The sequence below is a fragment of the Phocoena sinus genome, chromosome 9, assembly GCF_008692025.1.
Source record: "Phocoena sinus isolate mPhoSin1 chromosome 9, mPhoSin1.pri, whole genome shotgun sequence".
NCBI classification, from domain to species: Eukaryota; Metazoa; Chordata; class Mammalia; order Artiodactyla; family Phocoenidae; genus Phocoena; species Phocoena sinus.
The window spans coordinates 20,632,569-20,659,981 of record NC_045771.1 but is presented as its reverse complement, the minus strand read 5'-3'; the positions used below and the strand labels follow the sequence as shown (position 1 = coordinate 20,659,981).

Sequence of the window (27,413 nt, the reverse complement as noted above, 5' to 3'; positions counted from 1 at the left end):
CCAGCAGAGAAGGATAACAAGGAAAGCCATATTCTTGTGAAAATAGCTTCTGCTCTCCAAGTTTTCTAGTCCACACCAACTCTGTTTCGGATTTAAGATTTAATTAGCTTCGTTAGTAGTATAAATAAGAATGCTAATAGCTTTGCTTCATTCAGAGTGACTGATGGCATACCTCCCAATGGGCTAATGGCTTTCATCACGTTCCACTCTAGGTTCTCAGCATCTGATACAGGAGGCACCCATTTTTGTCGTGGATTTTCCAGAATAATCCTTCCAATGTTCTCAGATTGTATGTCCTGATTTGGGGGTTCAGAAAGCACGTGCACTATTACCTGTGTACCCTTTATCCCTTCCCGTTTGGTAATCAGTCTGATTTCAAAACCCCAAGTGCGCTGACTTTCTCACGCCTCCAGAGAGATTCTGGAACAGAGAGATTTCCCTGGCAAGAAGGGAGAAGAGGGAGGAACACTAAGTAAGCACCTACTATGCTCCAGGAGCTTATCTCCCAGGAACCTCAGAGGATGGCCATCACTATCCCACTTTACAGATGAAGAAACTGAGGTCAGAGATGCAGGAGCCAATAGCTGGCAAAGCTGGGAATTGAACACAGCACCTTCAGGCTGCAAAGCTCTCCTCACCAAAATGTACTGTTTTTCAGCAAAACAGTTGAGCACCTGGTTGCTTTCTCGCTGTCCTGTGAACGTTCCTTCTGATTCCCTGACCAAAATACACACCCAGTGAGGGCAGCAGCCAAGCCAAGTTATGAAAGTTAAAAACCAATTAGAGCAGCCACTTTGCTTCTGCGAGGACTTGGTTTCCGACCACTGCTAGCTTCCCGCTCTGACTCCCATCACACCCAGGAAATTTGGGACGTGGCGCCAACAAAAGCTGCCTCTCTCAATACACTCTGCTGTCGTAATAACAAACCATAAAATTAACTAAATTTCACCACGGTGCAATGTGCAGCATGAAAGCGGGAGCAATGTGTCTGCAGGGCAAGGGAACATTCCATTGAAATCAGTTTCTCTTTATTGCATTGCCAACAGTTAACAATTTCTCCCCTCTAAAGGCAGGGAGAGTAGCGTGAGCAAAAAGAATGGACAGCGGCAAGTGTGCTGCAGCTACCTGCACACGTATGCAGCCACGGGCGATGTGGAAAGAGAAAGTGACGAGGGTCACGTGCACATGTTCACACACACACATGCTTTCCGTGTCCACACATGTCCCCTGGCTGTGGAAGCACATACGACTGTGCAATGAACGCCCAGATGCACATGCAGAAATACACAGCTGAAACAGTACATATGCCCCTGTGATGTACACATCATACTTGCTCAACGCAGGTGTACAAATGGACAGCCCTATGCAGAGGGATGAGTTTTATTCTCTTTCCGAAAGGTCACCAGTCACCACCTTGGAGAATTCCGCAATTAGCTGCACCCCAGTAGTAGCAAGTTCAGCCCATTTTCCAAGTAACAATGTTTAAAAGCCGGAATGCTCTCTTCCTGACCTATTGCTAAGAAAAGACAGCCAAGGCAGCTTCCACGGTTTCGGCAGGCTTGGCTTGATCCAAAATGACACAACCAGGGCTGTTTAGCAGGGAGCAGAAAACAATGAGCCTCGGAGATACGAGCTCTGCTTAGAACATATTTCCAGGCGGGGTAAACGTGCCTTTGCTCACTAACGGGGCTTCCCTTGCACTTTGCGGGAAAACAGAAAGCTTTGCCAGCAGCCGTGTGAGTCTGCGGCTGACAGGATCTGCCTTTGATGAGTTCACAGGGTCAGGAAGTTCTCCTGACTATCTGCCCGAAGTCCTTCCTGGCGCAGTTTAAATCCATTTCCTCTCGTGGGGAGGGAAAACATCTGCTCATCACACAGTCTACGTATACACTGTGGAAACCTGTTATTTCTCCACCTCTCAAATGGCTAGGTCCTCTCTGAAATTCACAAACACCTTCAGCCTCCACTCGTCTTACATCCCAGCTGTGCACTGTGGCGAGGGCAAGTTCTTAAAACGTCCCATGTCTGGTCTGCAAGGACCACAGGATTGAAGGCTACTGTGTGCCTTGGGGAAAGAGCACTGAACTGGGATTCAGGAGAGCTGGCTCGATGCCAGTTGTGCTACCAGCCCAGGAACCTTGACAGATTCAAATTCCTCTTGGCCTCTAAATGAAGCAGAGAGCCTTTAGTGGGTCAGGGAGACCCCTTCAAACGCTGTGACCCCCAAATGTTTTGAAATCCATTGGCAAAAGGCAGATGTCGATCCCCCTTTTCTGGAAAACAGCATAAAAAAAAGAGAGAGAGAGAATACCTTCTGATGGTGTCAAAGCCAGCCAGCTATTAAGTCTGGATGAAATGTAACTGTTAAGAACGACTTGCTCCACGCTTTCAGGACAAATTGTCTTAAAAATGCTGCCAGTGCAGTAATTACTCAGATATCTACACAGTGATTAACATCCTCACCTCCAAATCACATGAGGATGTTCTATAGACAGTCAGATATCCTTTTAGTCTAGCCGTGGAATGTCTTATAATGTTCAACATTCAACAAATAATTCCATAGTGACCACACTGTAAATACTGGGGCGTGGGGGACATTCTGGCTCTGGGAACACAATGCTGAACAAGATCTGCTCGTAGATAAAAACTGCGGAAACTGGTGACCCCAGCTACCCACTTCCCTCATCTGGCACTCAGCTCCCATCCTCTGGATAAGAAAATAGTTCTTTTCTTCCCCAAGAAGACACATTTCTGGGCCCCAAACAGCATCCTAAAGTGCCACTTGGATGTTGGGCTGTCCACATGCCAAACGAGGGAGGAAGGATGGCTCACATCACTGTTCTCTGAATGACAGTGACCACACATCGCTGTTTTCCATCGCCAGGCCACTTCCCGGGGCTGCAATGACTGAAGAGGAGAAATGGAAACCCAGGGATCCTTCCACGATGAGACATGGCTTCTCCCATTTAGAATGTCGAGATGCCCAGGAAAGAGCAGGACCCACACGGGCTCTGTTCTGGTGCAGGTGATTACTCAGCTAGTAAATACAGAGTGAGTGGCATCCTTGCCATGTCATAGACCAGACAAACTGAGACACAGTGAGAGAAAGAGATTAACACCTGGGATCACAGAATGTTAAAGCTGGACTAGAGGCTCGGAATCTCCTACCCACACAATACTTTGTAAGTGTAAATTCTGAGGTCAGAAATATAACTTATTCTCTACTGCCCAATCCCCAATCTGAAGCGTCCTATGTCCAAAAACCATGAACATTTATCTCATGAAATAATTTCTCAGCTTACACTTAATATCAGTTCTCAATCACGTACTCCACAGCTCAACTTTCCATGTTTTGTCACGTGAAAAGATTTGTTTTACTAAAACCATTGAACTAGAGATTCCTTCCATTCTTCCTTTCACAAACATTTATTGTGTACACACCATATGCAAGGCATTGAAAGAAAAGGGAAAAGTGTTCCATCTTGTGAAAAGCAGCAATTATGAATGTATTTACTCACATATAAATAAATAAACCTTAATAATATAGCTCTCCTCTCCCTCTCTCTCTCCCCCTTTCTCTCTCCCCTCCACCCCACCCCCACTTTGGATACAATAATTGGAACTGATTAGACCTGAGTTTTCCATCTTTTTAGGTTAGGACAGAACACTCAAGGGCCCCTACACTTGGTCTGGGTGCTGAATTACATTCCATGCCTGCATTCAGGACTTATTGTGACAGGACTGTAGAAGATTAGACTTTCACTGGAAGCTTCTTTGAAAGCACTGAAAAGCGCCTCTAGTGATTCTTATCTGAAAGGACCTAGCATAGAAGCTGAACCTAATAATGAATACTTTTCACCAAAGACCCTGTAGTGTACAAGCGCATCATATATGATAAACAATACGGACCAGAACTGGAAATACTCAGATTCTCTGCCTGGCTATAGCAGCGGAATGGTGATAGAATGGAATTCCGGACCCTACAGATCCCAGGGGGATTTTTTCACTCTCTAGGTCTTGTCCACAACTTTTGCTCTTAACCAACTCCACAGTGAGTCTGTAGTACACCTAAGATTGAGAACTCAGTGGATTCCATTCAGAGCCTTTAGTGGCCTGGTTGACCTTAAAGGGTTGAGTATCCAAGGAAAGTCACACCACACACTTCTCTCACCTATCTTCACTATATTAATGAATCAAAATTGGAGAAAAATGAATTTCATGGACTGGTCTGAAGGGAAGAAAGAAGAAGGAGAGATGATGCTAAGAAGCCCATATGGAAAGAGCAGAGGGCAGTGTTGCTAGGCAACCAAACTGGTCCACCAGAGAAGGGATGTAGAAGAGCCTCAGATAGTTCTGAGCATCAGCTGGTGGGACCTCCAGGTTCTTCTTCACTGTCTATCTCCCTGTCCCTGTCTCCACAACAGGTGACCTACTGATTGACTGTACTCCAAGGACAGCTCTGCTCAGTGAAGAGAGGCAGAAAAGAGGGGCATAAAGAAGCATGGGAGGGATATGCATAAAATGGATAACTAATAAGAACCTGCTGTATAAAAAAATAAATAAAATACAATTCAAAAATTAATAAAAAAAAAAAAAGAAGCATGGGAGGAGACAGAAGAGATGGGAAGGCACACCAAAGAATCGAGAAATTGAAAGCAATAAAAGGTCTCTTCCATAGCATCACTCCTTCGGTCCAGTTTTCTGCCCAGGTTTGTAACTCATTCTGCAGAATCCACGGTAGTTGCACACAGACAGCGAGATCCAGTCTTGGAGGAAGTGGTAGGACATATCAAGGAGCACGAGGATAAGTCCGTGCGAAGGACAAGACAGCAGGTGTCTGAGTGTTGTGTGTAAGTTGTCTTTGGAACATATCACACATTTTCTCAGCAGTTTTGCTGCTTCGCCTGCACTTCTTATTTTCCATGTGTGTCTCTTTGAAGAAAGACAGTTCATATTGGGTAGGGACTCAACCCTAGCCAGGGCCCCTCCGCTGAGACAATGGCTGTTAAGTGCTGGTAGAACCCACATCCCTCATCAGCACCGAATTACATCTGAGCACAACTGGGCATTAATTTACCAGCACTGAACAAGTCACTGGAATGGAAAGGAAACAATAGCAACATGAAGCTCTCTCTAATCAGGCCTTGGGTCCTGCAGCCTTTAACATGCCATATATTTCACTTAATCTGAGGCACCAATTGTACGGTACACTGTAATTTTATATATTACTAAGAAAGGAAAAAATGCTGGCTATTAATACTAGGACAACACATTGATTGTAAGAGGTACTCTGTTCGGAGATGTTAAAATGTGAAGGAAAATGTGTGTCTTAAAATTGTTAAAATACAGCAAAATCTAAAGCACTTAAGATGGCATTCAAGCCCTTTGCAGAATGGTCCCAATCAGCCCAGCTTCGCATGTGCCTGGGCCAGTCCTCACACTTTGATTCATTTTCATTATGGCCCTGACGCCATCCCTCACAGCACAGTTCTGGGGATTCCAGGGTCTGGTCCTTTTTCTGGCTTATGAGCTCCTTGAGGAAGATCAACCAACCACAGTTAACATTTACTGAGTATTTACTACGTGCCAGACAATACAAGCATTTACTATATACATTTTATACGCAAGTGGGTGCTGTTGTTATCTAATGAGGGAGACAAGATGTAAATGGTAACACTGCCAAATTCACATAAGCTATCGACTAAATATATCACTTTGTCAAAATGGGATTCTTTGAACCCAGGTCTGGGTGACACCATTGCCCCATTTGTAATCATTTGCCTCTTAGGGGCCTGAGCCTCGGCATCATGTAGGCATGAAGGAATCCTCAGTAAATGCATGAATGAATGAATCCATCCGTCATGGATTTGTTCCTCTGGCATCGATGTGGCTTTGAGGAAACCAGCTAGTCTTGCTCTGCCCCTTACTATCCCTCTTCCCCATAACATCAGAAAAATCGTTCCTGCCGTTCAGGAATTTATGATTATAAACAGGACAAAGCCTTTAAGACGTTACTGAAAGCTAAAGAAAAAGGCAACTCGATGAAAATAATAACACGGATCAAGGTACGAATAACGACGCCGATAATAACAATGGAATTCACAAGCCATCGTAATACACTTAGGCAAACAAAGGTTCTGTGAATATAATGAGTTACAAACAGATTCATCTTGGCTACAAAATAAGAAGCTTCTGTGATTGTTGCTGTTATTATAAATTAAGCCGGGCTTTAAAATTTCATGCTATCGACAAGTGTGGGTTTTAATACACTTGAGAGCACAACCAAAGCAAGACTCCCGCTTCCTATTTCTCAGGTTCAGGGATTTGGGGGCACAGATGCAAGGCCAGCATTCCTGCCGGTCACCTCACAGGCCAGAGTGCCTGTGACCTCTGACTTTTGCAACTGGGCTTAAAGAGAGGGAGCCTGGTTGAGGCTGACAGGTCCAGTATGTGTTTTTCCCTGCGATGTTTACGAGAGGACTGAGGGACCCTGGTATCTGGCAGAGGTCTCCTGGGAAAGGGGAGGAAGGACAGGATTCAAAGTTCTAGTGTTGAGGATCTGCTGAAAAGAGTAAGATTTTTTTTTAAGGCTAGAAAAAATCATACTATAAAAAGAAGAGAGGAGGCTATGATAAAGAATAGGGATGAGCTTTTGATGGAAAGTCCTCTTTAAAAATTTTTTGATTGTGGTGAAATCCACAAAACATAAAATATATCATCTTCATCATTTTTTAAGTGTCCAGTTTGGTCCATTCCCATAGTTGTGCAACCATCACCTCCATCCATCCGCAGGACGCTTCATCTTGCAAAACAAACGCTGGACCCATTAAACAACTTCCCGTTCCTCCCTCCCCGTGGCCCCAGGCACCACCTTTCTCCTTTCTGTCCAGAATGTCCTTTTTCAGTGGACCATTTCATAATCATGATTGCACTGTTCTTCCTGGGAGCCTTCAGTCCTTCTGAAACTTTCGTCCTTTGAAAAGGGAAGGGTCATCCTTCCAGAGTCGCCTGGCTTAAAGAGACACTGGGAAGAGAGCAAGTGGGAAACTGAGGCTTGCCTGAGAGCCCATGGAGAAGAGGTTACGTGCAAAAGCAGGTGCCACCTCTCTGATAACAAACACTGAGCCATACAGTGGTCACCCTCCCTCACTCCCACTGGAAACCCCCATAACCCCCAATGCCAACTTGACCGCCGTGCCTTATCAGACGCCACAAGGGCAGCTGTGAGGAATAGACTGCATGCCTTCTGGAAAAGTCACTTGAAATGAGCACGTCCCCACGGGGAAGAGGCCACAGGCGTGTCAAGACATGGCTTTTCCCCTCAGCTCTTGGGGAGGCAGCCTCGGCGTGCCCCACAGAAACGATCACTTCCCGTGGGTGGCACGATGTGATAAAGAACTTTTGAAGTGTGGATCTTCAACAAAAAATTCAGAACTCTGAGCTCTTGGGGGTGGGGAGGTGGGGTGGGGAGACCAGTGCAATAGAGGACGATTTAGAGTCTCAGCTCCTGGAGAGCAAGGACTGTGCTGTGCCTACTTCCTGTACCAGAAATAGTCAGCACAGCCCCAACAAGTGAGGGTCAGTGTCCAGCCCCCTGGTGCGCTCTCTCAGTGACAGACTTTGGCTTTCTCCTCCCTCTTCCCTCCTTCACGCTGTTCCATCATCTATATGATTGGATGCAGAGTCCCAACAGCTGTTCATCAGAATGTCTTGTATTTCCACCTCTGTCCTAAAAGTATTGTCACTTTCTATATTGCAATTTACTTATGTTTCAAGGAAGGGTGGAGTTGAGAAGAATTCCCTTTTCAGTGGAACTAGGGGAGAAGAATTTCTCCAAGGCATGTAGGGATCCTGTGTCTAAACACAAAACACTACAGGAGGACCCTTCCCCTAATTAGAGAAATGAGGGGCGCCGTGGATTGGATGTGCCCTCTAGAACATAGGACCTCAGCTTTCTCACTGGATCTTTGTCTATAATAAATATTTCCCCCAACAGAACAGGTACCGGCGATTGATAAATGTTGGTGAAATGAACACATGAAGATGCATACATGTATCTGAATAGATCTTAGATCTTTAAAATAACTCCTTTTGGAAATGGGTGTACGTGTGAGAGTGGGAAATCCCATGGATGAGGAGAATGTTTTAACTGGTAATCAACAAAGCAGGCATTAAAGTCCAGACCCTTACCACATTAAGACTGGTTACTCTAATTTTAGAGTTCTAAGGGCACATACAAACATATGGCATTGGTTAACTATTCTGCTAATTTGACACCTCAAAAATCATCATTTATCTCAGCAATGAAGGACTCCAAAAAGTTATTTGGACAGTGGTAAACTATAATAATTTATACATTCCTGGGTACTTGTTATGGATAATGGTAAACTGGTACTAATTTGCACATCCATGGGGGCTTGTTATACAAGCATTGAAGATGAATACTTTGCTCTTGTTTGTCTCTTGAGGGCAAGAAAGCTCAAATTTACCCAGTATGTTGAGCTCTCCTGTAGAAAGACATGTTATATCTCATCTACAATGATAACAACTACCTAGCTTGCCGCTGAATCAATGAATGAATGAGTCAACAGGAGCGTCTGTCAAAACCCCTGGGTAAGGAAATGATATAATCCATGGTTCTGAGCCACTTGAGTGCGGGTCAGTTGGTTGCTCTGGAAACTCCATAGAGTCATGTCCTCTAAATCTTCTGGGCTCTGCCAGCCAACTCACTCCATCTGGGAACTTCCCTCCAACAGCCATGACTACATTATGCTCCTGGCAGGGCCCCAGGGCTCCAGTGTCTCACCCCAGGAGTAACTCTTCGGGCAGTGCCAGAACAGCCCCGGCCTTGCGAAAGAGCCCAGCTGGACCATAAATTGTAGAGACAAAGATAAAGACGCACATTTTCTCCGGTCTCAAAGGCCTTCAGCATAGCACATTACCCTCCCCTCTTCCAGGCCAGCACAGGCGTTCACATGGCTTCCTCTACTTTTTCTCCTTTCCACGCTGTCCCTTTCTCCTCTTTCCCCATCTGCTGCAGGAGCCATAAGACTCCTCTACTTCCTCATCACCGGAGCTTCACGTCATTCCAGAGTTGGTACAGTGGGCTGTTTGTTGGGATGACCTTGAAATGACCCTTTCTCTGAGGTTGAGTCTCAACGCTGGGTTAACCTTGTTCCCACAGACAGCTGTGGGCTGCCAAAAGGCCCTCAAGTTGAAGTCAGCTGATCCTGGTCCAGACACTGCTGCTTGCTACCTGGGCGACTCTGGGCAAGTTGTCTGATCTCTCTGATCCTTAGACAATAATGCCAGCCTCACAGGATGGTGGTGAGCATCAAAGGAGATGTCTTGTAGCTTTAATTAAACTTAGCATTTCTAGCATGCCTTGAAGGTTACAAAGTATCTTCACATCTTTGGATCTCTTAGAGGGAGGCAGCTAGGTATTTTAACTCAGTTTTTTAGGAAAAAAGAAATGTTAAAAACCAGAGTCCAAAAATATTATGTGATTCAGCCAAATCAGTAATGGAGAAGGCAGGATTAAAACCCAGGTTATTGGGTTCCCCAACCAGTGCTAATCCAACCCCTCTCTCTGCAAAGCAAGTCTTGTGGCTAGAATTTTTACGGTAGGCTTGTTTTCCAAACATGCCTGAAAGGTCACAGGACAATTGGGAAACCTAGACTGTTTTCCCTTTGTGGTCACTAGATTTCAACCTGGTTTATTTCCTGGACTCTCTGAAAAGGCACGCCATCCCTCACTTACAGTTTGTAAGTCAGTTTCCCTCTTCTACTGAAAGGGATTAGTTTATACTGAATATAAGACACTGGCTAAAGTCCTTTGAGATGCTTAGAGATCAGTTCTGGATAAATTACACACACACATATTTTACTAGAAATCTGGACCAATCTAAGCTCCTGGAGGAAGTGCCCTTGCAGAGGTGAAGGTAGATATTATTGATGAGCTGTCTATTCAGAGCCTTGAATGAGAAGGTAGGTATTTTTGATGGCGATATCAATAGGCAGTAAGATCTGCTCAGCAGTAAGAAGATGACATTAAAGGAAGGGTCAGAGAAGGAAAGAAAACTGCATCCCTCTGCTGACCTTGCCAAAGATGATAAAATATAAATAACATGGACATCACCCTGATTCCATTTTTTTTTTTCTTTTTTCTCTGATCACCCCTTGGGATAATTAGCTGATACAACAAGGCAAACAGAAAACCTCCTGGGTTTGTTGCCAGCCATTGCCCTCTCCCTGGTGGAGAGAGTCAGATTAGGTAGCATCAAAGCACCCTCAGCTGAATATCCTCCCTGCAGAGAAGGAGAAACAGGAGGGGAATGCCAGATCTTTCTTTTCTAGCCCAGAAAGGTTGCCGGGAAGAGCTCGAGGGCCGATGTGGGGTGGGAAGCTGGGATGAGTCTCCATGACAACCACCCAGGCCCAAGGCCAGTTTCATCACCTGGAAACGAAACAAGATGCAGACAGAGGGAGTATCCATCAGGAAGTTTGGATTCTCCTAAGCATGAGCCCGTTTGTACGCGCGCGCGCGCGTGTGTGTGTGTGTGTGTGTGTGTGTGAGTGTTTGTGCTGGGAAAGGGGAAGGAGAACAAAAGATTCAAGAAGGGACTGGGGACAAAAATCAATGCCAGCCCAGCAAAGAGGTATTTCTGGAGAAGAGTTTTGATGCCCAAGATGGCCAAGCAGGAAATGCTGGGTGGGTCACAGAAGCGGAGGCCATCTGAGGGCCTAGTGTTGAGCAGGTCACCCAGGGGGACAGGGGGTTTTGTGCTCCTAGGAGAGTCTGCAAACCATATCCAAGTTCCAGGAGGGAAGGCAGCTGCCTAGGGTCACACAGCGAGTGGCAGAGCCCAGACCCCACGCCAAGCTTCCAACTCTTGTGCCTGGGCCATCCTTGTTTCTTCCACTGGCTTCACCCTCTCCTTCTCCCCTTTTACAGTCTTTCCAGGCAGGATTTGACCTTCAGAGGCATTTCAATGCCACCAGGGTGTTCATCTGAACCAGATTTCCCCTGCACAGAAGCACGGACACAGGATAGCCAGACACTATGATTCGGATGCCTTACCAGGCGTGGCTCTTCTGGGACAGACGCGGGAGAAGGCATGACAGGGAAGGAGGTGGAAGCTTTATTTGCCTTGTGGTTTTTCCTTTAGTTGGTGCTGGAGGAGTGATTTCTGGGGTAGGAGGTGTCAGCTGTAAACCCGCCCTCTCTCTCCCACCTGCCTATCACTCAGCTGGCCCTGCCACTGCTAACTGAGTCACCTTGCCCAGGTAGCCTCTTTGCCTCAGTTTTCATATCTCTAACACAATAACAAGACCCACGTAGGCCTAAGATATTTCTAGCGGCCCTCCAGCCTCCCCTTGAGCGAAGCTCAGTCCGAGGACACAGCTGAAAAGAATCCCTGAGTACGGCAGGGAAGGGATGAAGGAATTCCCGTCCTCCCTTCTCATCCAAACCTCTTCTCTTTGGCTCAGTTTCCCAACCTTTTCACATCAAGACGCCTGCATTAAAGTCATATTTGTAGAAAATGAGGTAAACTGGAGGGTTGCTCACAGGGCAGGAAGATGGTCCCAGGGGTTCTGGTTACCCCAGGCCCCTCCTGATGGCTCCCGGGATTGTGGGGAGCCGTATCTAGGTGCCCTGCAGCCAAGAGAAAGGCAAAGAAAGCATAGCCCAAAATATGGGGGTGGAGGGGTGGAGGTGGGTAGGGGGAAGCCCGAACCTCTGGGGCCAGGGAAATTCTGGGCACTTACTGGTTTAGGATTATCTGGACCAAACTCTGTGAGACAAGGCAAAAAGGATCACCCTGATTAGCTCAGGCCAGTGGGAGTCCACCTGTGATCCCGGGGGTGGAGACAATCCTCTTTACATTTCCTGGTCACTGTACTACATGGGAGGAAGGTTGGATGACCGTGGTGGAAGCTACAACTGTGCCCACCGAGGAGAGACAGTGCAGGATTCCTAATGGAAGCAGCACCCAAATCGGAGCTGTTCCATCTGTGATCCTCATGCTACGCCCTCCCCAGCATGTAATTGATCTGCTCATCCATGAAACAGAAGTCACCAGCCAAATACCCCTGCTCCAAAGATATGCCCAGGACAATAACGGCCACAGCGAGCCATCAATTAAAGGACCAAACATTTGAGCTTGTCTTGAAAGTATGTGTGCGTGTGTGTGTTTTAAATAAAAGGGCTATTTAGCTCTTTTTCTCCCTCTCTCTTCAAAGCACCTTTCAACCCAGGAGCTGCCAAAGAAGTTATAAGCCGGGGCTATGTATAGAAACCACAGCAGTCACTACTGAGACAGGGCAAGCAGCAAATCCCCCACAGTTTAGGGTAAGGAGAGAGCAGGCAGATCCAGCCCAAACTGGGGGGAGGTGGGGCGGGAGATGGGGTGAAGGGTGGGAGGGATGTGGTGGGGGAATGGAGGGGTCCCCACAACACTACCCAGTGCATATGGGGGATTGTACAGGGAGGGCTACCAAGGGTGGGCACGGCCGGGGATTGCAACGTTTGTGTGATGGAAGGACCTGCCTCGGGGCATCTCATTCATGCTCCTGGATGCAGTTTACCATAGTTGGAGAGGCCTTCAGGGACAGGAAATGTGATAAGTTCCCATTCCAATGTTTCATGACCCTGACAGCAAAGGAGCTCTTCCTAATAACTAAGCTACAGGCTACTTCTCACAGTTTAAATGCATTTTTTCTTCTGATGTCCTTAGTGGAGATGGGGAACAGCTGGTCACCATCCCACATAATAACCTCGCTTATATTGAAGACGGTTATTATATCACTCCTCACCTTTTGATTCTCCTTGTTAAAAAAAAGAAAAACTTCAATTTCTTTATCTTGGCATCAAACGCTATTTTTCTTTGTCCCAACTCAATCCGTCATCACCCCTCTTTCTCTTTTTAAAGTTATATTCTTCCTCCTGACCTTGTTGTAAAATTGGTGGAGCACATATAAATATCATTCCCATTGTGCCAGCGTGAAAATGGAGGTGGAAGTACCAGGAGTGGGGGAAGGGAAGGAAGGTGTATTGCGTGCCTACCCTTTGCAAGTTGGTTGCTTCCCCTACATTCTCTGTTAGTCCTCATGACCTGAGGAGGTATCTCAACCTCCAATTCACAGATCTGGAAACTGAGATTCAGAGAAACTGTTACCTGTTCAAGATTATCTGGTTACTAATCACCACAGCTGAGGTTTGGATTCATCACTCACAGAACAGTTGAGACCAAGAGTCCATTAAATCCGTTCAGGAAAATCTGAATCAAAACTACAATGAGGGCTTCCCTGGTGGCGCAGTGGTTGAGAGTCCACCTGCCGATGCAGGGGACGCGGGTTCGTGCCCCGGTCCGGGAAGATCCCACATGCCGCAGAGCGGCTGGGCCCGTGAGCCATGGCCGCTGAGCCTGCGCGTCCAGGGCCTGTGCTCCTCAACGGGAGAGGCCACAACAGTGAGAGGCCCGCGTACAGCAAAAAAAAAAAAAACTACAATGAGATACCACTTCGCACCCGCTGGGGTGGCTGTAATAAAAGACAATAACAAGTATTGGCGAGGATGCGGAGAAATTGGAACCCTCACACTTTGCTGGTGGGAAGGTAAATGATACAGCCACTGTGGAAAACAATCTGACAGTTCCTTAAATGGTTTGGGACATAGATTTACTATATTATCCCGAAATTCCAAATCTAGGTATATATCCAAGACAAGTGAAAACATATATCCATGCAAAAACCTGTACACAAATGTTCATAGCAGTATTATTATCAAAGAGTGAAAGAACTCAGAAGTCCATCAGATGAGGAATGGATAAATAAATTGTGCTATCTTCATATAACAGAATATAATTCAGCAATAAAAAAGGATGAAGTACTGACACATGCTACAACACGGATGAACCTTGAAAACACTATGTTGCATGAAAGAAATCAGTCACAGAGGACCGCATATTGGATGATTCCACTTAGATGAAACGTCTAGAACAGGCAAATCTGTAGAGAGGAAGATTAGTGGTTTTCTAAGACTAAAAGACATGGGAGGGTGATGGCTAAGGGTTGTGGAGTTTCTTTTCAGAATAATAAAAATGTTCCAAAATTGATTGTGGCGATGGTTGATGAACTCTGTAATTATACTAAAAGCCACTGAATTGTACTTTTTAAATGGGTGAATTGTATGGAATATGAATTATATCTCAGTAAAGCTGTAAAAAAAAAAAGTGTACACTAAAACTCTGCTTTTTAAATGTTTGGGGATTCTTTGCTCTCCCAAGAATTGGACCACGGGTCTATAAAGCAGGTCCTTGAATCAATTTCTAGACCGTGCTCACGAGACTTGCCCATAGGTATCCATCCCATCAGCCCCAGCGGTGGGCGTTTGAGACAGGCCATAGGCTGTACTGTCCTGGGAGTGAAGACCCAGGCCTCAGAAGAGGGAGTGACGAGGCCCCTCTGGTCGCCTTGAGAAACGCCACTTCCATCTCCCTTACTGCCAGTGGAAGGTGGCGAAGCAAACAGCGAGCACCTGTCCAGGGGTGGAATGAGTCAAGTGTGTAGGATGGAGGCCCGAGTCCCTGCCAGGCGCCAGGACCGCCTTCCCTCAGGGAGCGGGGCCAGGAGCCTGCCAGCCGGAAGCTCTGAGGGGAAGGACCCCCCCCCGGGCTCCTGCCTCACTGTCAGTCCACGGAGCTCCAGAGGAAGAGAGAGTGGAGGCCACGAAAGAAGGGGAGAAGGGAGCATGCAAGGACCAGCTGGAAAATAAAAGGGGGCCAGTTCCCTCTTCTTAAGCCTGTTACTAGGCTTTGAATCAAATTAAACCACAGGGCTTTCCACTTACAGAGTGCTATTTTAAGGCTTATTAGACTATATTAGGATTGGCATACATTTCCAGTGACATGATATCAGCCTTTAATTGGATTTAGGGGTGAGAAGGCTGCTTTCAGCTGGAGTAGGGCCCCCGCAAGGAGGAACCTCGTATTCTCCTCCCAGCACTGCCACTTCCCCTGCTGGCGGCCATCCGGGGGCCCGTAACCCACCCAGACCCCAGACACAGCTGTCCGCCGCCTCCTCTTCCTCCGCCCTCGGCCGCTCCCTTGATAAACTGCCCAGAGGCCACCGCAGGCCCCTCGGGTGAGGCTGCGTGCCCATCACTCAGTGGGCTCTTGGGTCTCAGAGCGGCGGGAGTCCCCTGAGGCTGGGGAGACAACAGCTGACGCTGAGACAGGGCCCCATGGAGGGAGGCGGCCTCACCTTTCGAGACTCCAGGCAGCTGTGGACATGAAGGCTGACCTGACCTTCAGTGGGAGGTGCTGGGGTTTTCCGTGGGTGCTGAGAGACCGGGGGATTGGGGGCTGGACGCCCTGTTGGCCTCGGCCTTCGAATCTCCTCCCATCCCCTCCCCAATGGCTAGATGCTGGGAAATGACTCCCCCTGGTCAATCCTGGACCGCCCCTCTGGGCAGCGGCAGAGTCTGAACGGGGAAGAAGCGCGGGAAGGAGTCCACACACTGGATGGGGAGAGGAATGTTCACGAACATTCACTGAACAGGTGGTGGGTCCCACCAGAATCACCTTCTTTTCTCCTCGCAAAGCGAAGAGTAGGAATGTGAAGCAGCAAAGGGTTACGGTTAAGCCCTTGGCTTCTAGAATCAGACCTATCTCTGCCGTCTGGCCGCTGTGATCAACCTCTCAGAGCTGCCGTTTCCTCCTCTGTAAAAGGAGAAATGGAACCCGTTCCTTCCAATCATGATTGCTTTGAGAATTAACTGAGGCAATGCAGGTAAATGGTGAGTAAAAGGCTTAACACCATGAGTGTCTTCTCCCCTTCCATGAGCTTTAAAAATTTCAAATACTTCTACTAAAAGGCATCATAACGGAAACAGACCTCACCAGTCGAGTACATTACAAAATAATGTTGGGAAGAGAAATATCTTGGTACAGGGACAAGCATGTATGAAATACCACTTCCCAAAATATTGCTCAAACATGAAAAAAAAAATACCAAATCCCTTAAGATTTTCCGCTCATATATGTGAACATCTCCTACTCCCACTTGCCAAGATGCTTCTTGGCTTTACTTTGATGTCTTCAATCTCCACACTTGTTTTCAGCTCTTCTGCCAGAGCCATGTGCTTGTTTATTTTTACTACATTTTTATGACGTTTCTGCTATAGCAATACGTTTTGCATTATTAGTTTTCTCAAATAACAGAATGTCTGGTTGGCTGGCAGAGATGACTGGCCTGGTTTTTATGGCTCCATCCCAGAATACTTTTGGTGATTACTTTCTAAGTTGTTCTTAGATCCATTCTTAAATACGTGTTTACACCCTTATTAACTCACACTTAAGGGCTAATTGTTACGCTATAAACTTAGCATCAGTGTGATGCCAATTGCTGTAATCTTATTGTTATCACTTAATCACATGTTTGTGTACTCAATTCCGTGCAACGGATGTATGTAGGAAAGGTTGCTTGTAAATGTAATATTTACAAACCGAATTTCTTTTTATATTCATTAGGAAGATTCCCCCTCTAATACATAGTATTACACCTTAAAATATCTGTTTGGCAAGTTCAATGTATATGGGATATTGAATTTCCTGAAACTGGAGGGAAACCTTATTACAAAACAAAGAGAAGCAGACAAGGATGATCTTATCTCTGCAATGTGTAGCTTCCTCTACTGTTCTTATCTGACTGAATAAGTCTATGAATGACCTGGTTCTATCTTTGAGAGGCATAGAAAGCATGTACTCCCTCCATTGATCAAGGGGGGAAACTGAGGCAGGAGGACAGGGAGTATCTTGCCCTGCCCTGCCCTGCCATGGGGTCCCAGATGTCCTGTTCTCTGCAGAGAAGGCCCTCTTGTCTGGCATTAACCAAGTCTGTTGGGCCTCTTGAAGGCTTTGCACCTCCTGAATGCCTGTGCTCTTTTCATGGCAGATCTGTTTCCCTTATGGAGGCCAAACTCAGGTTTTTTTTTTTCTCTTCCCCACCTCAACAAATGTCCTCATTGCTCACTGGCCCCCAGAGAGTTCCACATCCGTAAGAGAGGGGAACCTCCTGCAATGTTCCCCCAAGGGAACATCAAAGGAGCAACTGTCCTGGCGGGATTGGATTAATGGCATCTGAATTATTACAGCCAGAACTGTGCATGCCTGTGAGCTGGGGGCACCGGCAGATCGCTTGTGCGTGTCTGTGTGCGTGCGTGAGCGTACACTGAGCATGTGTTCAACAAGAAGTTTAAATCAGGGATGAGCTGAAATTCACAAACATGAATTATATCACTGTAGACTCATGGTCTTCAGAATTAAGGCAGAAAGAGTTTTTATTTGAAACCCACTAGGGCCTCAAATCTTTTTAGGGCTTGGTTATCTGGAGTAGAAGTGCTTTATATTCACATTTTTTACTGTTGTGTCATTACAGCTCTTCTTTTCTCATCAGGGAATAGAATATTCAGAGGGTGGAGGGCGGTAGGCTAGTGTCTTTCATAAAAATAACTTTTAATCAGAAAGCACTGTCATTACCCTCAGTGTCGTTCAGCACTAACATGTGTAGGTAACTGACGCGGGGACAGGCTGCTTCGCGCATGGCTCCATGGGTGTGTTTGTTTGTACACATATGTGTGTGTCCCTAATGCACCCCTGCTCTGCAGATGGTTCTAATTAGTCTGGGCGAGGAAGCTCTTGGAGAGGGATTCTCCTCCTTCAAAAAGGAAGATGTTCTAGCTCCTCCCTCTGCTAGCACCCAGCCTGTACAGATGCGGCAAAGGCAGAGAATTAGAGAAACGGTCTGAAGTTCCACAAAGGCCTCCTGGGAGGCAACTTGCTGACAGCCCCAGGGAAATGTGGAGAAGATGCCCGAGTTCCTTTTCAGCACTGGTGTGGTTCCAGGGTAAATGAGTCTTTGAGTAGCTTTGAAACAATGATCGGTAAACGATCAGGCAAATACATGCCTTCCTCTACTAGACTTATTTGGGGGTAGTCCAAGATCCAAACACCCCCTCCTTTGGAGAAACCCTCCTTTAAGGGAGGTCTTGGTGGCAGGCAGGGCCAAGTGCCCTTAGTTTGGAAGCAGAAAGAACCAGATACCCTCTTCTCCTGCCTCTGGCAGTTAGGGCCCTGGACTGGTCAATGGAGTCTTGCTTCCAAGACTCTGGATCTCCAGCAGGCAATGCACAAGAAGGATGGTAGAAATTGTTCAGGATGGCAGTGGTGAGTCACAGCAGGGACAGCACATCCAGCAGACTGTTCTTGCTAAAAGACGACTGTCACACTTGCAGCTGCCAGGGTGCCCAGATTCCTGTACTTCATCCAAGCCTGCTCCTCCACTACCTATCAATCTGGGAGGCCCTGATACCCTTCCCCATAAATTCTCTTTTTGATTAAGATAACCCGAGTCGGTCTCCATTAGTTGCAACTGAAACATCCTAACTGATAAATCTCCAAGACAGCTGACGTCAGATTTCATTAGCTGAAGGGCAAGTCCCACTGGCTATGAGCAAGAAACGCACCCAATAGCAATCTCTGTTTCCACATAACATCCAGACAAATGAGACCATCAGGTGCTCAGCAGACTCCTTCATTCATTCATTCAATTAACATTTATCTAGTACTAACCATGTGCCTGGCACTGTTCTAGGTATAAGAGATACGGTGATGAAAAAGAGAAAATCTCTGTTCTCATGTGGCTTGTATCCTGATGGCAGGGGAGACAAGCAGTCATAAACATATAAATACCTCCTATGTCAGATGTTTCTAAGTGCTGTGAAAAAGAATAAGCCTGGGAATAAGCTTGGGAAAGGCGGTAGAGAGTGCCAGAGATGGGGGTATGGCTGCTTTACACAGCAGGGTAAAGCGACAGTGGGGCTTGAAAGAAGGAAGGGAGTTAGTTATATGGACACATGGGAGAAAGGAATTCCAGGAGGAAGGAATTGAAGATGCAGAGACTCTGTGGCGGGAGTCTTTGGGGCGTGCTGAAGAAATAGCCAAGAGGCCAAACGTGTCTGGAGACTACTGAGCAAGGGAGTGAGTGTGGAGAGAGAGCAGGAGGCCAGCTGGTGAAGGACCTCAAGGACAATCCACTGTAAGAACAGTGGATTTTACTCTGAGTGAGAAGGGAAACCACTGGAAGATTTTGAGTACAGGAGTGACACAAACCCACTGATGTTTTAAAAGGTCTCCTCTGGTTGCCACACTGAGAATAGACTTTGGGATGGGGGGATGAGAAGAAGCAAGGAAACCATTAAGGAAGCTATTGCAACAGTCCAGGAAAGGGAATACTGTGAGTTGGGTTAAAGTGACAGTGGTAGAGATGTGAGACATGGTCAGAGCCTGCATGTATTTGGAAGACAGATCCAGCAGGTTTTATAGCCAATTGAACACACAGTGGGAGAGAAAGAGAGGAGTCAAGGATACCTCCAAAGTATGGCCTAAGCAACAAGAGTGGAATTGCCATTAACTTACTGGAAAAGACTGGGAGTGGGGCAGGATTTTACAGAGAAATCAAGAGTTTAATGTTGGGCATGTTAAGTCTGAAATCTTTATTAGACTTCCAAGTATAGATATTGAGCAGGCATGTGGGTATTTACATGAGTGTGGAACTCAGGAGAAAGATATGGGACTGGAGATGTGATTTTATAAATCACCAATGTCTAGATAGTGTTTGAAGACAAGGAACTAAATGAGACTCCCCTAGATAGTGAGTTAGAGAAAAGAAGAGGTGCAAGGATAATGGGCCAAGACATTCTAACAAAGGGGTATGAGAAGGAGTGACAGCAGGTAGACAGGGAGAAAGGAGGGGAGGGAGAGGGAGAGAAAGGAAAACACAGAAAAAGAGAGAGGAGGGGTGGGGGAGGGGGAGGGGAGAGGCAAGAGAGATAGACAGAGAGATAGAAAAAGAGATCCTCTACGGCCAAGAGAAAAGAGTGTTTGAGAAGGATGGGGTAAGATCTCGGAAACGCAGCTAACTTTACATCTCAAGGAACTAGAAAAAGAATAAACCAAGCCCAAAGTCAGAAAAAGAAAGGAAATGACAAAGACTAAAGCAAAAAAAAAACAAAATAGAGAATAGAACAACAACAGGAAAAAATGAAACTAAGAGCTGTTTTTTTGAAAAGGTCAACAAAATTGACAAACCCTTAGCTAGACTAAGAAAAAAAGAGAGAAGACTCAAATAAATAAAATCAGAAATGAAAGGGGAGACATTACAACTGATGCTATAGAAATAAGGATTATAAGTGACTACTTTGAACAAGTACATGCCAACAAATTGGATAATCTAGAAGAAATGGATAAATTCCTAGAAACAGACAACCTACCATGACTAATTCATGAAGAAACAGAAAATCTGAACAGACCTATAACTAGTGAGGAGATTGAATAAAAAAATCAAAAACCTTCCAACAAAGAAAAGTCCAGGAACAGATAGTTTCACTGGAGATTTCTACCAAACATGTAAAGAAGAATTAATGTCACTCCTTCTCAAACTCTCCCAAATAACTGAAGAGGAGGGAACACTTCCAAACTCATGAGGCCAGTATTAAACTGATACCAAAGCCAGACAAAGACATTACAGGAAAACTATAGCTCAACATTCCTGGACAAATATAGATGCAAAAATCCTCAACAAAATACTAGCAAACCAATTCAACATCACATTAAAAAGACCATACAACATGACCAAGTGGAATTTAATCCCTGGGATGCAAGGATGGTTCAACATACAAAAGTCAATCAATGTGACACATCACATTAATATAATGAAGGATAAAAATCTCATGTCATCTCAATAGATGCAAAAAAAGTATTTGACAAAATTCAACATCTTATCACAATAAAAGCATTCAACAAACAAGAAATAGAAGGAAATTGCTTCAATAGAATAGGGGCCAATATATGAAAAGCCCTCAGCTAACATATTCAACAGTGAAAAACTGAAAGCTTTTCTGATAAGATCAGGAATGAGGCAAGGATGCCCACTCTTGCCACTTCTACTCAACATAGTGCTAGAAGCCCTAGCTAGAGCAATTAGGCAAGAAAAAGAAATAAAAGGCATCCAAATTAGAAAGAATGTTAGCCAAGATGACATTATCTTATATGCAGAAAACCCTGAAGATGCCCAAAAAAAGGTTAAAATTAATAAGCAAATTCAGCAAAGTTGTAGGATACAAATCAATATACAAAAATCACTTGTATTTCTACACACTAATAACAAACAATCTGAAAAGGAATTTAAGAAAACAATCCCATTTACAATAGCATCAAAAAGAATAAAATACTTTAGAATAAATGTAACCAAGGAGGTGAAAGACTTGCATATTGAAAACCATAAAACAATGTTGAAAGAAATTACAGTAGACCCAAATAGATAGCAAGACATCCATGTTCATGGACTGGAAAATTTAATATTGCTAAATGTCCATACTACCCAAAGTGATCTACAAATTCAATGCAATCCCTATCAAAATCCAAATGGCATTTTTTGAAGAAATAGAAAAATCAATCCTAAAATTCACATGCAAACACAAGGAACCCCAAATAGCCAATCTTAAGAAAAAAGAACAAAGCTGGAGGCATTACACTTCCTGACTTTTTTTTCTATTACAAAACAACAGTAATCAAAACAACATGTTACTAGCATATAGACAGACATACAGACCAATGGAACAAAATACAGAGCTCAGAAATAAACTCTTGCATATATGTAGATGATTAAATAATCTTTGACAATGGTGGCAAGACAATTCAGTGGGAAAAGGACAGTTTCTTCATCTAACAGTGTTGGGAACGCTGGATCTCCACAAGCAAAAGAATGAAATTGGATCCTTATCTTACACCATACACAAAAATCAACTGAAGGGACTTCCTTAGTGGCTCAGTGGTTGGGAATCCGTCTGCCAACGCAGGGGACACGGGTTCGATCCCTGGTCCGGGAAGATCCCACATGCCATGGAGCAAATAAGCCCGTGCACCACAACTACGGAGCCTGCGCTCTAGAGCCCACGCACCACAACTACTGAAGCCCGCGTGCCTAGAGCCCGTGCTCTGCAACAAGAGAAGCCACTGCAATGAGAAGCCCGCACACCGCAACGAAGAGCAGCCCGCGCTCGCTACAACTAGAGAAAGCCCGCGCGCAGCAACAAAGACCCAAGGCAGCCAAAAATAAATATAAATAAATAAAAAATTTAAAAATAATCAACTGAAAATGGATTAAAGACTTAAATGTTAACCTGAAATTATAAAACACTCGAAGAAAACATAAGGGAAAAACTTCATATCATTGGTCTTGGCAATGACTTCCTGATATGACACCAAAGCACAGGAAACAAAAGCAAAAATAGACAAGTAGGACTACATCAAACTAAAAGCTTCTGTGCAGTGAAGGAAACAATAAAGTGAAAAGGCAATCTAAAGTAGGACGAAAATATTTGCAAACCACATATCTGATAAGGGGTTAATATATAAGGAACTAATCCAAAATACATAAGGAACTCAGTAACCAAAAAACCCCCCAAATAACCCAATTTAAAAATGGGCAAAGGACTTGAACATACATTTCTCAAAACAGACATACAAATGGTCAACCAGCATATGAAAAGATGCTCAACATCACTAATCATCAGGGAAATGCAAATCAAAATCACAATGAGAAAGTCACCTCATACCTGATAGGGTGGCCATTATAAAACAAAACAGAACAAAACAAAAAAACAGAAAATAGGGAGTTCCCTGGTGGCCTCGTGGTTAGGATACTGGGATATCACTGCTGTGGTTCGGGTTTAATCTCAGGTCAGGGTAACTGAGATCCCACAAGCTGCGTGGTGCAGCCAAAAAAGAAACAAAACAAAAACAAAAAGAGAAAATAACAAGTGTTGGTGATGATGTGGAGAAGAGCCCTTGTGCTATGTTGGTTGGACTGTAAACTGGTGCAGCCACTGCTGAAAACAGTACGGAGGTCAAAAATTAAAAATAGAGCTACCCTATGAGCCTGCAATCCATCTTCTGGGGATTTATCCAAATGAATTAAAAACAATATCTTGAAGAGATATTTTCACTCCCATGTTCATTGCAGCATTATTCACAATTTAGGTAGAAACAATCTAAATGTCCATCAGTGTATGAATGGACAAAGAAAATGTGGTATATACATAGAATGAAATATTATTCAGCTTTAAAAAGGCAGGAAAACCTATCATATGCTACAACATGGGGGAACCCTGAGGACATTCTGCTCAGTGAAATAAATCAGTCACAGGACAAATGCTGCATGAGTCTGCTTATACGACATAGTCAAACTCATAAAAGCAGAAAGTAGAATGGTGGTTGCCAGAAGCAGGGGGGAGGGGAAAATGGGGAGTTGCTGTTCAGTGGGTATAGAACTGCAATTGTGCAAGACGAGAAAGTTCTAGAGACCTGCTGGTAACATTGTGCTTGTAGTTAACAATGTACTATACACAAGAATTTCTTAATAGGGTAGATCTCATCTCGTGTTTTTTTTACCACGATAAAGAATTAAATTTAAAAAAGGGGGGGCAGGTATTCATCTTGTTAAGTGGTAGAATCGCAGACAGGTAAAGACTGAGAAATGACCACAATACAGCAGCAGATAACTGATGGGAGGTTTGAAGGGAGGAGGAAGGAGAGACTCGGGGACAGGAGGGCAAGAAGGGGGATATATTGACATCCCTTTATAAAGTGCTCTCACAGAATCAGGATGTCCCGTTCTCAAAAGAACTGTTTTAGAAAGTGAAAACACTTTACTAATAGTGAGTGAAGATGTCTGGAACTGGATCTTCTTAGAAGCTCTGACAGGTAGGTAACAAATGGGGGTTCCTTTTTCTTCCCGACTGCGCCTGCCAGCGGGCCTGTATTCTTGTCCCCGTGCTCCAGTGTGAACACTGTCAGCTCAGATGCAGCTGTTTGTATAAATGGTGAAGTTAGGTTTATAGCAATTTAATCAGCAGCATTAATAATGTCACCTAGGCTTAATGATACCAATTATAACCACAGCAAACATTGCTGACAGCTTATAAACAGTGATATTAAAGATGAACTTCCTGTGTTTGGTCAATGCTGTTTTTAGAAAACAAAAGTAGAGGGGTTCATGTTTTAAATAGTCCTATATTCTCACTTTTACTCTGAACCAAGAACAACACAGAATGGCAGACTCTCGCAAGGGAGCAGCCCTTTTCTTTTCTTTATCACCCGTATCTGTTTTGGCTGTTTGGCTAGGACAGATCTAAGTCCACTGCTGTTGGCCACCATAATGGAAGTGAGACCCAGGTGGCGGTATCATAGAACCAATCATCCAGGAACAAGGACATGGCTGGAAAATTATTCAGCCTCAGGAAATATTGGGTTCCATATCCTCAGCAAGTCCTGAGAAGTCCAGAGGCAAGCAAAGGGGATTTTTAAAGGTCAAACAGAGAACGTATCAAAGCTTTAACCCAAACAAAAAATTGGAGGCCGGATCAGATTAGGACTGTTCCTCTATGTGTGGAGCTCTCATAGGAATGATAGTAACCAACTTTCTTCTTCCTTCAAACATGTGTTAGAGAGTGAAAAATGCTCCTGGAGGGATTCACATTCAAGAACAAAGAAGACGGGGACATAGGGAAGGAGGATTCTCAAGGAGAGGTTGTGAATCCACCTGTTTCCAAGGGCTTCAACATTATAGCAACATCCCTGCTTACACAGGCGTCAGCATCCAAATGGACAGACTGGTAGCAGGGAAGGGATGTTTCTCAGCCAGAAGTCTCTTCCAGACATAAGAGCCTTGAAATTTTACTTGCGTCCAGAGACACCTCCATCTAAACCCAGCAGAACTCCCCAACATTTTTAAATGCATCCACAGGAAATGATGATCTTTGCAGAGCCCACAGGGGTAAACAGAGGAGGTGGCTGGTAAGTCAGATCTGCTCAGCCAAAGTGTGGCCCACCACGGTGTGCTGAGTGCAAAGCTCTGTGCCCTGTGTTTCCCTGTCCTTCTCTTCTCCACATCCTCTCACCTTTGTGATCCTCCTCTGCAAGGGACTTCCTTCACCTTCCTCTGGTGGTCGGGAGTGTGTGACTCAAGAAAAGCTGCTCATATCCAGGATTCCAGCCAAATGGGAGTCCCCCCAAGGCTACCATAGCTCTTAGCGACACAAATCATACGTTCTTTGTAAATGATGCCCTCAGGAGTTGTGCAATAGGTAGGCTCTGAATCCATGTCCACTTTGGGGAATCTTAAGATACCAAGACACCAAAATTCATTTGTTGTCTCTCTACCCAGTTTGCCACGATCAGCCAGAGCCTCTGACATTTCATCTCAGGCAGGTGGGGGGCTGAGAACTTTTCCCAAGAAAGAATCAAGGGCTTCACATCTCCCTCTTCATTCAATTCGTAGAAAGCCGGCCTTCTCTTCACCTCCAACACAAACCTTTTTAGTCTAAGATCTCCAGCGACGGTGGACTCTTCAGGGGGAGTTTACTGCAGTGTTTGGAAATTGCATTGTGTGTTTTTATAGATTTGTGCGTAGGCCCGGTGGTCTTAGAACTCCGCAGGCAATGCTAATAAATAAGTAACAGTGCTGGGCTGAGCCCAAGTTAGAGTGAAGGATTTTGTTAGGCCAAAGGTAGAGAGAGGAATTACAGGGAGACCCCTGCCAGAAAGCAGGTGGCTGGACACAGAGCAGTCCACTCAGAGGGAAGGACAACTATATATATATTTATTTTCCTAGGCAATGCACCTCAATGGACATGAAGACTTGTGAACAAGATTCAAATTCCACTACCACCCCTAGCTTATTTTTCAGATTCTGAAACAAAGTCTTTCTGTGGCTCCATCTATGTGGCATCAACCATCTGGAAGGGACCTGAGAAGTTTATTTAATTATCCAGATATTTTGAAATATATGAAACCTTTTAACCCAGATGTTTGTCATCTGTAGAGGGCGTCTACGACTCAGGTTTCTCATCTGAAAACCAGGGGGGTTTCAAGCCCACTGTCTCAAAGGAATGTCCTTTATACGAAAAACTGATCCTGAAGCAATGCACCCACATGCTTCAGGAAGAAGAAAACTCGAAGAATATGTACTGTTGGTCTAACTAGATAGTGGCAGGGTCTCTAAATATAGCAGAAATTGGCCAAAGAATTTGGAGGAAGAGTGCTGGTGGAGAAGAAAAACGGAGTGAGGAAATGATTGCGTTTTATTAAATTTTCTGGAAGTAATTAGCTCTACAGGATCTTCAGAGACAGTGATTTCAGAGGTTCCCAGCCATTATTTATTCACAGTTAATTCCTTAACGCACAAGTTCATTCAACAAATATTAATTCGATGCTTGCTATATGACAGCAACTCTGGCAGGTGCTAGAGATAAAGGGGTGAAACACACTTTTTTTCTCTCTCTCTTTTTTTTTTTTAACTTTTGCAATTGAGTTGTTACAATTGTGGCAACTTCTGTGAAGAAAACGTGAAAGGGGTACTGAAGTCTTGTTCTCATCGGTGTTGCTCCCGGGCAGGGGCGCGGTTCTTCCAGGACAGAGCAGGTACGGGGCAACTCAAGGGGGAAGAGGCGCAGGACCAGCAAGGCAGGCCTGGGAGCAGCCGAGACCCCGCAGGCCACATACGCTGCATTTAGTTTTATCATGAATGCAATTAGAATCCACTGGAGGGTAGAGCATCGTGTAGAGGAAAAAACACCAGATTCAGAAGACTTGGGGCTCTGTACTCAGGTCGACATCTTAAAGAGCCAGGTGGCCCTGGGACGGTCATTTGACCTCCCCAGACTCCGTCCTCTCATCTGTGAAAGGACAATATGAATAGGCTCAAGACCAGAGCTGGAGGGCACCTGAGAGATTTGTTTTATTTTGTTTGGTTTTAGTCCAGCCCCTTCCTAATTCAGAAGAAAAAAAAAAAAATCAAGGTTTCTAAAGAAACCTTGCAGTGATCAAAAGAAACAATGCATGTAAATACATTTTGTAAAACGAAGTATAACACCTACGGTATTATTATATTAGTTCTGATCTCTTCCACCCTGGCCACAGACTCACACATCTCAGTGTCCCTAAGTGTTAAGGCAGAGACAGAAAAATGGAACTGTACCTGCATATGTATATGTCTGTGTCTGTGTCTGTGCATCTGTATCTTTATCTCGTTATCTAGATCTAGAAAGAAAGGAGGAAAGACAGCTGGGAGACGGCTGCCATTCCAGGACATTATTTACAGGGAGGGGGGCAATCCTGAAAACTGCCGTATCCCCTTGAGCGCAGTGACCTAATCAAAATGTATAATTATCTGCCTCATCTAAATGAAAGCATCATTTGAGAAACAGTAATGGGCTTCGGTGTGGCTTCAATTGCTATATAGTTCTCAATTGCTATTGAGTTCTCCTTTGCCATGGAATTCAGTTGCTGAAG

General features: G+C 44.9%; 1 protein-coding gene across 5 annotated transcripts in view; it reads right to left on the bottom strand.

The window, feature by feature from the left end:
• PLXNA4 (plexin A4) overlaps nt 1–27,413 on the bottom strand; it is a 373,377-nt gene that overhangs the window by 206,193 nt on the left and 139,771 nt on the right. Inside the window, exon 5 of one of the 5 annotated variants that reach the window (XM_032643655.1) lies at nt 1,529–1,539. The exons of 3 other annotated variants lie outside the window; for them this stretch is intronic. In XM_032643655.1, the coding sequence (XP_032499546.1) occupies nt 1,529–1,539 (11 nt within the window). Of the gene's footprint in view, nt 1–1,528; nt 1,540–26,686; nt 26,798–27,413 lie in introns of those variants that run through there. One more of the 5 variants, XM_032643656.1, reaches the window with a different exon arrangement.